At 41.7% G+C, this 16,906-nt stretch overlaps 1 protein-coding gene across 8 annotated transcripts in view; it reads right to left on the reverse strand.

The window, feature by feature from the left end:
* GLT1D1 (glycosyltransferase 1 domain containing 1) overlaps nucleotides 1-16,906 on the reverse strand; it is a 170,684-nt gene that overhangs the window by 70,376 nt on the left and 83,402 nt on the right. Inside the window, exon 1 of one of the 8 annotated variants that reach the window (XM_075898464.1) lies at nucleotides 4,549-7,274. The exons of the other annotated variants lie outside the window; for them this stretch is intronic. Coding sequence (XP_075754579.1) covers nucleotides 4,549-4,759 — 211 coding nt within the window. The 5' untranslated portion in view covers nucleotides 4,760-7,274. Of the gene's footprint in view, nucleotides 1-4,548; nucleotides 7,275-16,906 lie in introns of those variants that run through there. 8 annotated transcript variants of the gene reach the window in all.

Raw genomic sequence — 16,906 nt, forward strand, 5'->3', positions numbered from 1 at the left:
CCTCATATCAAAAAACATTTGTGGGAAGATTCCTTCGCAGGAGCATTACAGCCAATCCCCACTGTCAGTAGTCCATTCTATTTTGGGTCTGCTTACAGTCAGACTTAAGCAACACCTGTATGTCTAGTTGGCTTTCTATTTATTCACTGAAGATGATTAAATTTTCACATGAAGATAATGCTACCACTGGATTTTCACCTCCTCGGTGCTCTTCCAAGACTTCTTGGAACCCCTGCTGTGAAAAGTAAACTATAACTATCTGGACAAGAAAGCAATCATTTCAACATTCTCAGTTTTGATTTGGCCTCACAAGATACTCAAGAGCCCTAATATGGGGAGAGATTAATACAGTCAGTGCTACTGGCTTTTTAGGTGCTACTGCCATAACAGCTATGTGGAAATTGATGTCTGACAGAAGGCACCTGGTTTTTTTGTTCTTGATTTTTTGGGGGTGGGAAGAGAGGTAGCTTAAATTAGAGCTTCACTTGTTGCTGAGACACTGAGCTTCCAAGAAATTTTAACTCAGCTGTAATGCAATTTCTATTGAAAGTGTGGGTTGAAAAGCAAATATGCAAAAGTAACACTTTTAATAGAAAGATTCGACTTTGATAGAATCTTCTTGCATTGATGACAAAAAATATTTATTTATTTTTACTTTTTTCATGTTACTTTCACTATTGAAAGCATTAGAGAGTCAATGATTTGGCAATATAAGCTGAATTGTGTTCTGGCTCACGCATCATAAATAGAAAAAAATTCCAGCTCCTATGGGACAAAATTCCACTCTCCACTTCTGATGTCTGGGTTCAGATTTGACCTGCAATATCTGTATTGCACTTATCTGATTGATTTTGTAAAGCAAACTTGTAAATGGAACAAACTTGACCACCATTAATAGTTCATTAAAAGGGCTGCCACTTTTACAATGATATATCAGAGTATAATTTCACTATAAAGAGAGCAGGTAAATTTTTCTATGGCATAACTCCACTGATTTCAGTGCAATCACACTACCATAGAATTTGGTCTCCAAAATTTTGTCTTGTAGCTATAATAAGGGGCTAGGAATTAGAAGAAAGAGGGAGACCAAGGACAGAGTAGGGCCATTACTCAATGAAGAGGGAAAAATAACAACAGAAAATGTGGAAATGACGGAAGTATTTAATGACTTCTTTGTTTCAGTTTTCACCAAGAAGATTGTTGGCGACTAGCTGCCTAACATAGTGAAAGCCAGTGAAAATGGGATAGGATCAGAAGCTAAAATAGGGAAAGAACACGTTAAAAATTACTTAGACAAGTTAGATGGCTTCAAGTCACCAGAGCCTAATGAAATGCATCCTAAAATAGTCAAGGAGCTGATTGAAGAGACATCTGAGACAGGAAAGGGGCAAATACAGTGCCCATCTATAAAAAGGGATGTAGGAACAACCCAGGGAATTATAGACCAGTCAGCTTAACTTTTGTACTAGGAAAGATAACAGAGCAAATAATTAATGAATCAGTTTGCATACACCAAGAAGATAATAAGGTGATAAGTAAGAGAATGGATTTCTTAGAACAAATCATGTCAAACCAACCTGACAACTTTCCTTGACAAGGTAACAAGTCTTATGGATAGGGCGGAACTCGTAAATGTGCTATATCTAGACTTTGGTTAGGCATTTGATACAGTCCTGTATGATCTTCTCATTAACAAACTAGGAAAATATAACATAGATAGAGTTTCCAGAGAATACTTATTAATGATTCATAATCATGATGGAAGGACACGATGGGTGTGTCTACATAGCAAAGTTATTTTGGAGTAACAGCCACTATTCCAAAATAACTTTGCAAGTGTCTACACATCAAAACCACAATTTTGAAATAATTTTGAAATAGCAGATAAGCCACTTTGAGTTCTGTAAAGCTCATTCTACGAATAGCACGTATTCCGCAATAGATATTTCGGAATAGGGGCTGTGTAGACATAGAATAGGGGCTATTTTGAAATAGGGGGCCTCCAGCCCTTCCCAGGATGACCTGCTGGCCACTCTGTCTACACACAGAAGAACTCCTCCCCCTCCAGGGCCCTTAAAGCTGCAGACTCTGCAGACAGGGTTTGTGGCTCACAGCAGGCGACAGCCTTAAACCACCCCTGCAGCTTCCCCTGACTGAATTTAGGTCCCAAAATGAACCAGCCTCATGATGCCACCCAGCCCTCCACTGCTCCCCAAGAGCATGCAGACAGCTCCCAGCAGCCTGCCAGGGGCTGCAAAAGACATGTGCCTTCCTGGTCTGGTGCGGAGATCCTGGACCTTATTGAGGTTGGGGTGATGGGGAGGCCAAATGAACCTCCAGGATCTCCACACTAGACACAAGAATGCGGCCGTCTATGGTCAAATGGCAGACAGCCTGGGAAGCAAAGGGGCACATCTGCACCCAAGAACAGGTGAAGATGAAGGTGAAAGAGATCCGACTCCGGGCTGGAGACTACCATCGTCATCCCCCCGGGAGGAGGGAGGCAAGGAATGGCGACGAGGAGAAGGACCAGGACCCGGATAAGGCCAGCCTCAGCACACAGCTAACCCAGGACCCTGACACCTTCCCTGTGGACGGGTCCCAGGTGTTGTCCGAGGCTGGAGAAGGAACATCGTCTAAGTGCCATCACTTTCCCTTCATACAGGGGGTAGAGGAGATGGCTGAGTTGGGGGAAGCTGGGTGCTCCTCGCTTGGCCCTTGCTGGCTGTGGATCACGCAGCAACCTATGCACATAGGGGCATGTGCCATACCTCTCTTGGGTACATGACCCCAGGAGGTTGCCTCAGAGGATCCTTGGGCTACTGGGCACAGGGTGTCTGGAGAGGCCTGCTATGCTCCTGACCATGGGGTGGGACACCCTCCCTCCACAAGCCACCTCAAGGAGGCAGGGGACACACACACACACACACACACACACACACACACACACACCCAAAGCAGTCCTGTGCATGGCTCATGGGTATGCACTTGTATCAGCCCCCACTTCTGGGGACATCTGGGGCCATTGACCAATGCGCACATGGCCTAGCTCCAAGCACATCGCCTGACACAGAGCTGAGAACTGTTGATCTTGGCTCGCAGACAGGGGCTGGGCTCCAGGCACTGTGTCCCCTGGGATGACTGACCATCTATCTTTGTTCTCCACAGCTGGACCACCTCAGGGCAGTTAACACCACCCAGGACAGCCTCCCAGACCCGAAGCTTCCACAGGCACACCCATCCCATGAACAAATACCAGAGGCAGCACCTGGTGGCACTCTGGGCCCTGCACCAAACTATCCATCACCTGCAGCTATGGCTGGAGAGCTGACAGAAGCTGCTTGTGCAGGGCCCCTCTCTGTGCTATGATGTGCATTCCCTTGTGCAGAGCATGCTGCCTCCTCCCGCTCTAACCTCTGCTCCATCTCCTGCTGTCACTCCTCCCTCCACAGTCTCCCTATCCCCCAGTGGATGCTGAAGCCCCGGCATCTCTGGCAGTGGGATCCACAGAACCCGGTGCCACACCCAGTCCTGAGCCTATCCTTCCCCTTTGTCCCCCTTCCAGCTCCCTCCTCCAAGGTTTTCAATACCCCCCTTCTTCCACCCTATCACCTCTCCTTTTTCCCCAGTCTCTCCCTAGTTTCTTTGACACCCCTCCCCCCAGTTATGTAAAATATAGAGCGTTAAGTTTTCCAAAAAAAGTGTCTTTATTTTTTCATCAGGAAAAGGAGGGGTACGTGGGGTATGGCAGTGAGGGGTGAAGCAGAAACCCTCAGTTGGGTGTATCAGGGGAGTGTCACTGGTCTCCCTGAGATGTGCACCTTGACCACCATGCGGGCCTTGCTCAGCCTGTCATTAAATGCCTGTTGTGAGGGGTTGAGGTTGAGATAACCAGGGAAGGAATTCGTGAGCCATGTGTGCACGAGATAGGCCATATCCCTCACCAGGCAGATGGGTGGGGAAGAAAGATCTGGCATGCAGCTTCTGGAATATACTCAAGTTTCTGAAGACACGTGCGTCATGTGCCTTTCCCGACCACCCGGCATATATGTCTGTGAACTGACCCCGGTGGTCAGTCATGGCCTGCAGGACCACCGAAAAGTATCCCTTCCAATTGATGTAGCTTGATGCCCAGTGGTTTGTAACACGGATAGGGATGTGGGTCCCCTTAATAACTAGCCCTCCCCCCACAGTTGGGGAAGCCCAGGGCATCAAATTCCTCGATGACAGTGTCCTCATCTGCCAGGCAGATGGCTCTGTGCATCAGGATGCTGCTGATGGCCCTGGCCACCTGCAGAAGGAGACAAACCAAGAATCATAGGGGTGCCTGAGAGTTTACTCCCTACTCTCACCTAGTCCCCCTCCCCACGTGCAATCCCTGCAATCATGCCCACCCTTACCAGGGCTTTGTGAGGACGGAAGAGAACAAACCCTCCAAGGGAGGGGACTTGTACCACCTCCACTTCTACCCCCCCCCCCTTTCCTTAGGGAAGCTCATTCTATCCCTCTACCCCCCTCCTACGACAGTAGCCCGAGAATGCCACATACCTGCACAACCAGTGCCCCGATGGTCAATCTCCCTACACCGAACTGGCATGGAGAGTTTCCAGAGGGAAATGGAAACAGACTTCTGGAGGGGGATGGCAAGCCTACATGCGTGTCCCGTTGCCTCGGGGCAGGGGTGAGCCACTGACAGAGCTTGAGGAAGGTACCTTTCTTCATTCTGAAGTTCTGGAGCCATTGTTGGTCTCCCCAGCATTCCAGAACGATGTAGTCCCACCAATCTGCACTTGTGTCCAGACACCAGATGCAGCAGGGCAAGGCTTCCAAGCTATGGTGGGCAGCCTCCAGCTGTGAGTGCCCTCACATAACCAAGGAGGGACTGCCACAAGGGCTGGGTTCCAGCAGAATGTGGAAGGCAGCCTGCAGAAAGCGCTGCATGACCGGCAGCAAAAGCTGCAAGAGCTGAAGACTTCCTGGAGGCAGCTTCAGCTGCATAGCAGAGAGTGCTGTGGTGTCCTGAAGCAGGGCAACCAGAGCAAAAAGAAAAAATACTTTGCTGTCCTTCAGAGATGTAGGCAAGCAAGCAGAGAAACCTGAGAAACAGCTGTCCAGGGGCATCCCTTTAAGCACGAGCCCTCAGATAGCCTCAAGCAGCTATCTTGTCAGTACACAAAGCAAGTACTGACCTGATGCCCTGCCTGAACTGGTTCTGGATGGTCTTAAATGCAATTCAATGTCCAATCAGTTGTGGATGCTCTATTTCAAAATAGCTAAGTGCTATTTCAAAACACATTTTGTGTGTAGATGCGTTATTTCGAAATAAGCGATTCCAGAAAATCTCTTCCAGAATAGCTTATTCCGAAATAACGGTGCTGTGTAGACATAGTTGATGAGAGCAGTTCCAGAGGGATATGTCCTGGGTCCAGTTCCATTCAATATTTTCACTAATGATTTATATAATGGCACAGAAAGAATCTACTTATAAAGTTTGCAGATGATTCCAACCTGGGAAGGGCTGCAAGTGCTTTGGAGGATAGGATTCTTAATCATGATCTGGACAACATGGAGAAATGTTCTGAAGTAAACAGGATGAAATTCAATAAGGACAAAGGCTAATTAATCCACTTAAAGAAGGAACAATCAGTTGCACATATACAATATGGGAAATAACTAGGATAGAAAAGGGGAAAGGATTAGGGGCAGGGTTTCATAGTGGACCACAAATGAAATATGACTCAACAGTATGACAATGTTGCAAAAAAAGCAAACGACATTCTGGGATGTATTAGCTGGAGTCTTGTAGGTAAGACAAAGGAAATAAATTCTTCCATTGTACTCCACACTGATTAGTTTTCAACTGGCCTCAACATATTACAGGTCTAAAAAACAGGACCCATGAAGGAAGATGGAAAGAACTGGGTTTGTTCAGTTTGGAAAAGAGAAGACAGAGAGGACATAACTATTTTCAAGAAACCAAATGTTGTTTGTTACAAGGAGAAGGAAAAAACTATTCTCCTTAACCTCTAATGATAGGACAAGAAATAATGGGCTTAAATTGCAGCAAGAGAGGTTTACGTTAAGAAATTTTTTCTAATAGCTAACTGTCAAGGTGGTTAAGCACTAAAATAAATTACCTAAGGAAGTTGTGGAGATTGGAGATTTTTAAAAGCAGGTTTGACAAATATCTATTAGGGATGATCTAGATAGTGCTTGGTCCTGACATAAGTACGGGGGTCTGGACTGGATGACTGCTCAAAATTCCTTTCTGTCCTACAGTTATATAAATCTATTCTATGCCTGGCTGTGTTCTTGACTCACCTGATCAAGAGTGAATCACTTAATGGCAAACGACCTATATGTATCTATCTGTAAAATAAATATAATTCCACAAGAGATGTTATGAAGTTGTAACCAAGTAATGTTGGTAAAGTGTTTTGAACTTCTCAGCTGAAAAGCACAGTGAAAATACAAAAAGCTTCTCAAGATCAAGCGTGTCTTTTGGAAAACCTTTTGGTTAGATAGAACTCTGATTATACAACACTTCTGCATGAAAACAAGATCTTTTTTGGTTCAGCTCCTACAATTTGTTCCTCATCTGAAATCATAATCCTGAGTTTGTCACATCAATCATTTTCACAGCAAGCAACTAGAATGTCACTAACAGATAATTATAACTTTAGGTGGGAAGAAAGACAGAAATTGTTGAAATTTTTCTTAGAATCTCTGCCCCTGTATTCGTATAGATGTCCTTAATATTTTCCTTCCTTTGAGCTTTATTTGTGATGTATATAGACTTCTTCCTATATCCATAAAATAAAATCTTTTACCATGTATTCCATAAGGTCATAGAGCTTTTTAAAATAAAACTGAGGAAATAATAGATCGTCTTTTAAGAACCAACTACAAAGAAATGACATCCTAAAACCGGATTTTTAACCTTTTTTCTTTTGAGTACTTTATTCAAATCCAGCCGAGGCAGACAGTGCTCAAATGGCACTATCATATGATTGCCATCCAATGTTTGCATTCTCTCTCCAGTTCTTAGTGGATAAGTGTCACTAAAGCAAACACCATCACTGCAGTTGGCCCGATTATTAACAAGCTTTCAACAGGGATGTTAAGCAGTGATTAATTTACTAGTAGAGTAGTCAATGGAATTTCCATCGACAACTTGACTAGCCAATAAGCACTTCCACGTTCCGCCTTTGAAATAAACAAGAGCTCCAGCTGGGGCTCTTGTGCATTTCAAAATTGGAACACCGCATGGAGTCCAGGGCCAGCAGGAAGCCCTGCTGACTCTGGGCTCCACATGGGCACTTCTGCTTTGAAAAGCTGACCCTAGGCTCTGTGAGGCACTGCTGCTTTTAATTACCCCCCTCCCCATTCTCCCCTTCTATCTGATAGAGGCAGGAAGAATGGAGGGAGGGGAGAGGGAAGTTGACTATCCTGTTGACTAACTGACTAGTCCTTTACATTCCTACTTTGCAGAACTGCCATGGACTTGGTGACAGAGTTACCTTCTCACTAGTTTTATTAAGGCAGTTTAACTGAGCTGGCGTAATAAAATGAGTGGAAGTTTTTATGTAGACAAGACCTCTGTCAGGATGACAGCCTAATAAAAGAATTTCCTAGAGAATATATTTAGTTTATTAATAGTAAATGACAATGACTGATTCTTAATTGGGAAAGACTATCTGTATTTTGTTTAAGAGGCAGTCATTTGATTAGTATCAAGTAGTGAAGTGGTACTAAATCCAAGGTGTTGGAAGATCTATTACTATGGAAATCCTCCAGTTTCCTCCCTGCAGCAATAATGTGAGGGCCACAGAAACTAGGGTAGATGTTGCCAAGGTTTATATATAAAAAGATTACATAATATGTTAGGAAGTAAAAACAAAGATTCTCCTTCAGAACTGAGATATAGCATGGTACTAGGTGAATGGGGCCTTGAAAATAATCCATGCCTTAGCTGCCAAGACATTTTAACTGAGAAACAAACTAAGTAGCATCTCAGGAATTATTTCTGAGGCATTCCTGATTACATTATTTTTATGCTAATGGCAAGAGTAAAAGACAACCATCGTCACCTCACAGAACTTTAAAATAGCAAATTGATTTAACACCCTCCCAATATGAACCATCAAGAAAAATCTGATAGAGCAATTTCAGTTATATAGTATAAAAGTCTTCTTACAAATCTTACTGCAGAGCCTCGGGAGTCTATGTGTCTGGGTGATATCAAACTCTAACTTGCTGGAGGCGAGGATGCTGTCTGAGAACATCTAATCACACATGACTTAGTTTTAAACTGTTCGTTCAAATACAGATATTTTTTCTTATTAGAGGTTTTAATGGCTGTTTTCATGAAATGCATTCACAAAACTCCAATGGGGAAAAAACATACTTCTGAGGATTTTCATTTAGAGTGCTTATTTTTAACAGAATTTATTTTATAATTCTAATACCCCTGCCCCCTCCCTCCAAAACTTTAACATTTGTTTTACTTTTTATAGTTTAAGATTTGAAAATAATATATATTAGAGATTAGATACATAGTATTTGTGTATTTAAATAACTTAATTTGTGGTACAGAGTTACACATAAACAAACACTGTCTTATGAATGCTAGGTCAAAGTCAAGCAAAGTTAATTTTTTTAAATCCCTGACTTCAGCTTGATTTTCACTTGTATTTCAAAGACTGTTAGAGCTCTATATTAGGTCCACATTATTTAGGATTATCTTCCTGCATTTGCTTTTGTTCACAAATTATGCCTAAGTTATGACCAGAGGGTGAGGTTGAATCCATTCTCAAATCACTCTTTCTGTTCACTTTGAACCATACCAAATCTTTAATCTCTCTTGAAAACTTCAGGTTTTTTTGTTTTTGCTTTTTTGTCTCCTAAACATTTCAAAGTATTAACTGATCTCCTACCAAAGAGTATTGACAGGTTTCTTGCTGAGATTTCAAATTCTGTCTGAGATGATTATTTTATCTTCCAGAGTTTGAATCTTGGATGACTATGTCCACTAGTGGAATATGTCTTTGATATCCTCAATACATCTTCTAACTCTGTTTATCCTTTATATTCCTCAGGAAGAACAGCCCTTGTCCGTTACAGGACCGCTCGGGAATAGTGACCATAATATAATAACATTCAACATTCCTGTGGTGGGAAGAACACCTCAGCAGTCCAGCACCCTGGTATTTAATTTCAAAAAGGGGAATTTTACAAAAATGAGGAGGTTAGTAAAACAGGAATTGAAAGGCACAGTGACTAGAGCCAAATCCCTAAAAGCTGCATGAAAACTTTTTAAAGACACCATAATAGAGGCCCAACTTAAATGTATACCCCAAATTAAAAAACATAGCAAGAGACCTAAAAAAGAGTCACCGTGGCTTAACCACCGTATAAAAGAGGCAGTGAGGGACAAAAAGGTATCTTTTAAGAAGTGGAAGTCCGATCCGAGTGAGATATATAGAAAAGAACATGAATACTGTCAAATCAAGTGTAAAAATGTAATAAGAAAAGCAAAAAAAGATTTTGAGGAACAGTTAGCCAAAAACTCAAAAAGAAATAGCAAAATGTTTTTTAAGTACATTAGAAGCAGGAAGCCTGCTAAAAAACCTGTGGGTCTCCTAGATGATCGAGCTATAAAAGGAGCAATCAAGGACGATAAAGCCATTGCGGAGAAACTAACTGATTTCTTTGTTTCAGTCTTCACGGCTGAGGACATTGGGGAGATTCCTGAATCTACACCGTCCTTTGTGGGTGATGAATCTGAGGAACTGTCCCGGATTGAAATGTCATTAGAGGAGGTTTTGGAACAAATAGAAAAACTTAATGTTAACAAATCTCCGGGACCGGATGGCATTCATCCAAGGGTTCTAAAAGAACTCAAATGGGAAATTGCTGAGCTATTATCAGTGGTTTGTAACCTATCCTTTACATCGGCTTCCGTACCTAATGACTGGAAGGTAGTCAACTTGACACCAATATTTAAAAAGGGCTGTAGAGGCGATCCTGGCGATTACAGACCGGTAAGTCTAACTTCAGTACCGGGCAAATTAGTCGAAACAATAGTAAAGAATAAAATTGTGAAGCATGTAGAAGAACATAATTTGTTGGACAAAAGTCAACACGGTTTCTGTAAAGAGAAAACCTGTCGTACTAATCTGTTAGAGTTCTTTGAAGGGGTTAACAAACATGCGGACCAGGGGGATCCAGTAGATATAGTATACTTGGATTTTCAGAAAGCCTTTGACAAGGTCCCTCACCAAAGGCTCTTGTGTAAATTACATGGCCATGGGATAAGAGGGAAGGTCCTTTCTTGGATTGAGAACTGGTTAAAAGACAGGAAACAAAGGGTAGGAGTAAATGGTAAATTTTCAGATTGGAGAGGGGTAACTAGTGGTGTCCCCCAAGGGTCAGTCCTGGGACCAATCCTTTTCAACTTATTCATAAATGATCTGGAGAAAGGGGTAAGCAGTGAGGTAGTAAAGTTTGCAGATGATACCAAACTGTTTAGGATAGTTAAGACAGAAGCAGACTGTGAGGGACTCCAAGAAGATCTCACCAAACTGAGTGATTGGGCAACAAAATGGCAAATGAAATTTAATGTGGATAAGTGTAAAATAATGCACATCGGGAAAAATAACCCCAACTATACGTACAGTATGATGGGGGCTAATTTGGCTATGACAAATCAGGAAAGAGATCTTGGAGTTATCATGGACAGTTCTCTGAAAACTTCCACACAGTGTGCAGCGGCGGTCAAAAAGGCAAACAAGATGCTAGGAATTATTAGGAAAGGGATAGAAAATAAGACCCAGAATATCTTACTGCCCCTGTATAAAACTATGGCACGCCCACATCTTGAATACTGTGTACAGATGTGGTCTCCTCACCTCAAAAAAGATATTTTGGCCTTGGAAAGGGTTCAGAAAAGGGCAACTAAAATGATTAGGGGTTTGGAACGGGTCCCATATGAGGAGAGGTTAAAGCAACTGGGGCTTTTCAGTTTAGAAAAGAGGAGACTGAGGGGGGATATGATAGAGGTCTATAAAATCATGAGTAGTGTGGAGAGGGCCGATAAAGAAAAGTTATTTATTAGTTCCCTAACTAGAAGAACTAGAGGACACCAAATGAAATTAATGGGGAGCAGGTTTAAAACTATTAAAAGAAAGTTCTTCTTCACACAGCATGTAGTCAACCTGTGGAACTCCTTGCCAGAGGAGGCTGTGAAGGCTAGGACTATACTAGGAGAAGCTAGATAATTTCATGGAGGTTAGGTCCATAAAAGGCTATTAGCCAGGGGATAAAATGGTGTCCTTGGCCTCTGTCTGTCAGAGGCTGGAGAGGGATGGCAGGAGACAAATCGCTTGATCATTGTCTTCGGTCCACCCTCTCTGGGGCACCTGGTGCTGGCCACTGTCAGCAGACAGGATACTGGGCTAGATGTACCTTTGGTCTGACCCGGTATGGCCGTTCTTATGTTCCTAAGAGAGGGGGTTTTACACAAAAAGGAGCTGTCTACAGAGTTCCTTTTTGCGCAAAAGCCTCTTGTGAAAAAATATCTGCTCTTATGCAAATAGAGCATAGCAATATTTCACGCAACTCTTCATTTGCATATGCTTTTCCACAAGAAGGCTACAGTATAGACGTACCTCACTTCATGTACAGTGTGACTGATTTTAACAGAATTATTTAAATATAAAGTTATATTCAGCATGAGTATCAGGCATCACCAAGGATATGGAACTTAGTACTATGTTGGATTATGTAAGTGGAGCATAAACAATTAGGAAAAAATAAAGTTTTCTAAAGAGTCCACTGATGTAATGACACTTACTTAGCACTATATGACCAGGTGTTCAGGGAAATTGAGCATTTATGGCTCCCAGTTACTTTGGTCGGAACTGTATGGCTAGGTACTGGCTGACAAATTGGGCATATAACATGGAGAACACTACTGAAAATACATTCCAGTTATTAGGAGAAGTGTTTGGAGAAAAAACTGTTAATCACCTATAGAGACAGGATAGATATAGTAGTGAATACATGACAGAAGGTAGTAAATTTCATAAGATGAACTAGATTGGGCAGTCATAGGATCACATAAATAGTAGATGATCTGGTTAAAGTGCACTGCACTCAGCAAATGCATGCTTTAACTAAATCAAAATGGCCCTACTTTGAGGAAAATATTGTCACTGCTATATTTTCTAATTTGTCAGTAACTGTTACAAGTTTGCCATAATTCAGAGTATAAGAGATGGGATCTAGAAATTGCAAATGGCATGAAAAGCATCTTTCTGCTCCCTTTGACTCTAATTATGTGCTTACTGGAGAATAACAAACAACCAGACCTGATCTGCTGTAATGGAACATGTTCTAAATGTTACCAGGGCATAGGGAAAGAGTTGATGAGACCTGCAGTCCATCTCTGAATACAGAAAGAAGAGCAGGACTGATGATAAAGACAAATTAGATGAGGCACTTGGTCATAAAACCAATACACACTGAATAATTTTGTCCGTTTTCAAGTTATTGCTTAGAAGACAAGGAAGTCACAGTCATTTTGTTTGCTTTTTTATGTGAATAATGAATTATTTTGCAGTTTTGCATTAGAGTACATTAGGATAAAAGTGCCTTTAATATATCAGACAAATTGTATTTATGGGGAATCTTCTTCTCCATTGCACTCCTGACCCGGCAGTTCCTTTAATCACGAAATAACAAGACACAGGATCCAATCAATGCTAGGGCTATACTGGCTAGTGACAAATCATTATACTTCTGAAAATTATTAATCTTAGTGGTGCTGTGCTAGTGTGCTATGATTTACTGGGAACGAAATAACCTCACAAAGCTCAATTTAAAATTGGACATGGGTTCTGAATAATGACACGCATTTACTGAAGTGATTAAGCAATTGAACAGTGTGGATTCATTTATAACTGGAGGAAGAAACAGCTTTACTATTGGAGATCAGACTGATGAACAAGAGGCCAAAAAAAAAAAAAATTCAGGGTAAAAAGCCTGAAAATTTTTCTTGGTGGCTAAAGGAGCTTTAATAATCAAAGTTAAGGTGAAATGGCTTTTTAAAATTAGTCCGTTGCCCAGATGAGCCATTAAAGGAGAAAGTTTAGAAGAGCTTGCTTTTACTGAAAGGCTGACATAGGAACTCAGTGTAACATTGCTGTGGCTCATAAACGTTCTGTGAAGGCACAATTCATTTGTCTACACCAGCGTGGTACTGCTTATGGCAGACATACTGCACACATAAATGAATGATCCACACACCTACTTTTCCCCTAGAGACATAGCACGAAGTAGTGTAACCCACGTACAGCTGGGTGTGGTGTATTTTCCACATAGTGGCACCGAGACCACTTACAGAGAACGATGAGTCTCCTCTACAGCTTTTGCTAATAGTCAGCTCACTTTTAGCTCAAGCTGTAGATTGAAGGTGCATGCACAAAGCTCCAGAGGTTCCAGGGTTGGTTCCACCTGTCAACTTTACAGTAGCATGTGCTGCATTTGTGTTCCAGAAGTTACACTGCTCAATGCAAGATTGTATGGCATGTGTTGTTCAGGATGTCAGATCAGATGATCACAATGATCACTGAAATCTATGAATCTCAGTGCAACCTGTCAGGCTATTGTAACTCTGAATTTCTATGACTACCGGATACCTCAGATCCTGCTTTTTTGTTCTCTTCCGGTCAAGCACCATTGTTTTAGCTCCCATCACCTACAGCATTTCTGGAATAAACACCTTTTTAACTGAAAGTTTAAGAGGCCAGAACTTAACATAAAAACATAAGAACGGCCGTACTGGGTCAGACCAAAGGTCCATCCAGCCCAGTATCCTGTCTGCCGACAGTGGCCAGCACCAGGTGCCCCAGAGAGGGTGGACCGAAGACAATGATCAAGCGATTTGTCTCCTGCCATCCCTCTCCAGCCTCTGACAGACAGAGGCCAAGGACACCATTTTATCCCCTGGCTAATAGCCTTTTATAGACCTAACCTCCATGAAATTATCTAGCTTCTCTTTAAACTCTAGTATAGTCCTAGCCTTCACAGCCTCTTCTGGCAAGGAGTTCCACAGGTTGACTACACGCTGTTTGAAGAAGAACTTTCTTTTAATAGTTTTAAACCTGCTCCCCATTAATTTCATTTGGTGTCCTCTAGTTCTTCTAGTTAGGGAACTAATAAATAACTTTTCTTTATCGGCCCTCTCCACACCACTCATGATTTTATAGACCGCTATCATATCCCCCCTCAGTCTCCTCTTTTCTAAACTGAAAAGCCCCAGTTGCTTTAACCTCTCCTCATATGGGACCCGTTCCAAACCCCTAATCATTTTAGTTGCCCTTTTCTGAACCCTTTCCAAGGCCAAAATATCTTTTTTGAAGTGAGGAGACCACATTTGTACACAGTATTCAAGATGTGGGCGTACCATAGTTCTATACAGGGGCAGTAAGATATTCTGGGTCTTATTTTCTATCCCTTTCCTAATAATTCCTAGCATCTTGTTTGCCTTTTTGACCGCCGCTGCACACTGTGTGGAAGTTTTCAGAGAACTGTCCACGATAACTCCAAGATCTCTTTCCTGATTTGTCATAGCCAAATTAGCCCCCATCATACTGTACGTATAAGTTGGGGTTATTTTTCCCGATGTGCATTATTTTACACTTATCCACATTAAATTTCATTTGCCATTTTGTTGCCCAATCACTCAGTTTGGTGAGATCTTCTTGGAGTCCCTCACAGTCTGCTTCTGTCTTGACTATCCTAAACAGTTTTGTGTCATCTGCAAACTTTACTACCTCACTGCTTACCCCTTTCTCCAGATCATTTATGAATAAGTTGAAAAGGATTGGTCCCAGGACTGACCCTTGAGGGACACCACTAGTTACCCCTCTCCAATCTGAAAATTTACCATTTATTCCTAGCCTTTGTTTCCTGTCTTTTAACCAGTTCACAATCCAAGAAAGGACCTTCCCTCTTATCCCATGGCCATGTAATTTACACAAGAGCCTTTGGTGAGGAGCCTTGTCAAAGGCTTTCTGAAAATCCAAGTATACTATATCTACTGGATCCCCCTGGTCCGCATGTTTGTTAACCCCTTCAAAGAACTCTAACAGATTAGTACGACAGGATTTCTCTTTACAGAAACCGTGTTGACTTTTGTCCAACAAATTATGTTCTTCTACATGCTTCACAATTTTATTCTTTACTATTGTTTCGACTAATTTGCCCGGTACTGAAGTTAGACTTACCGGTCTGTAATCGCCAGGATCGCCTCTACAGCCCTTTTTAAATATTGGTGTCACGTTGACTACCTTCCAGTCATTAGGTACGGAAGCCGATTTAAAGCATAGGTTACAAACCACTGATAATAGCTCAGCAATTTCCCATTTGAGTTCTTTTAGAACCCTTGGATGAATGCCATCCGGTCCCGGAGATTTGTTAACATTAAGTTTTTCTATTTGTTCCAAAACCTCCTCTAATGATATTTCAATCCGGGACAGTTCCTCAGATTCATCACCCACAAAGGACGGTGTAGATTCAGGAATCTCCCCAACGTCCTCAGCCGTGAAGACTGAAGCAAAGAAATCATTTAGTTTCTCCGCAATGGCTTTATCGTCCTTGATTGCTCCTTCTATAGCTCGATCATCAAGGGGACCCACAGGTTTTTTAGCAGGCTTCCTGCTTCTAATGTACTTAAACATTTTGTTATTTCTTTTTGAGTTTTTGGATAACTGTTCCTCAAAATCTTTTTTTGCTTTTCTTATTACATTTTTACACTTGATTTGACAGTGTTCATGTTCTTTTCTATTTATCTCACTAGGATTGGACTTCCACTTCTTAAAAGATACCTTTCTGTCCCTCACTGTTTCTTTTACATGGTGGTTAAGCCACGGTGACTCTTTTTTAGGTCTCTTGCTATGTTTTTTAATTTGAGGTATACAGTTAAGTTGGGCCTCTATTATGGTGTCTTTAAACTTATCTGCTATAAAATGACACAGAGCCCCTGAAGTCCAAGGAATTACTCTAGTTTACATTAGCAGAAGAGACGGCTCTAATTTGTCATTAGCAAAATTGTGAAACCAATTTATATCTTCAAGCTTGTAGGAAGATTTGGGTAGACAGGCATAGGGCTTTATTTATGAATGCTCATTTGGTAGCTATTATATAAAATATCTTCTCAATTCTCATATAATGTTAGTATATGTTTTCGATATGAGTTAAAAAAATTAAAAGAATCCTCAAAGGATGGAAGGGCTGCTGATTGCCAGATTATGAGAATGGAGGCAAAATAACAAAGCTATAAGAACAGTCATACTAGGTCAACCAAAGGTCCATCTAGTCCAGTATCATGTCTGCTGATAGTGGCCAATAGCAGATGCCCTAGAGGGAGGGAACACAGGAGATAATCATCATGTGATCCCTCTCTTGTCATCCATTTAGAGACAAACAAAAGCTAGGGACACCATTCCTATCCATCTTGACTAAGAGCTATAGATGGATCTAACCTCCATGAATCTATCTCTTTATTTAACCAAGATAAAGTCCTAGACTTCACCACATCCTCTTGCACAGACTTCCACAGACTGACTGTGTGCTAAGTGAAGAAAAACTTATTTTTGTTTGTTTTAAACATGCTGCCTATTAATTTTAATTGGTGACCCCTAGTTCTTAGGTTATGGGGAATAAGTAAATAACTTTTCCTTGTTTACTTTTTCCACACCAGTCATGATTTTATAGACCTCTGTCATATCCCCCCTTAGTCTCCTCTTTTCTAAGATGAAAAGCCCAAGTCTTTTTAATCTCTCTTCATATGGCACCCGTTCCAAACTCGTAATAATTTTTGTTGCCCTTTTCCGAACCTTTT

The sequence above is a fragment of the Pelodiscus sinensis genome, chromosome 15 (genome assembly GCF_049634645.1).
Source record: "Pelodiscus sinensis isolate JC-2024 chromosome 15, ASM4963464v1, whole genome shotgun sequence".
Taxonomy (NCBI): Eukaryota; Metazoa; Chordata; order Testudines; family Trionychidae; genus Pelodiscus; species Pelodiscus sinensis.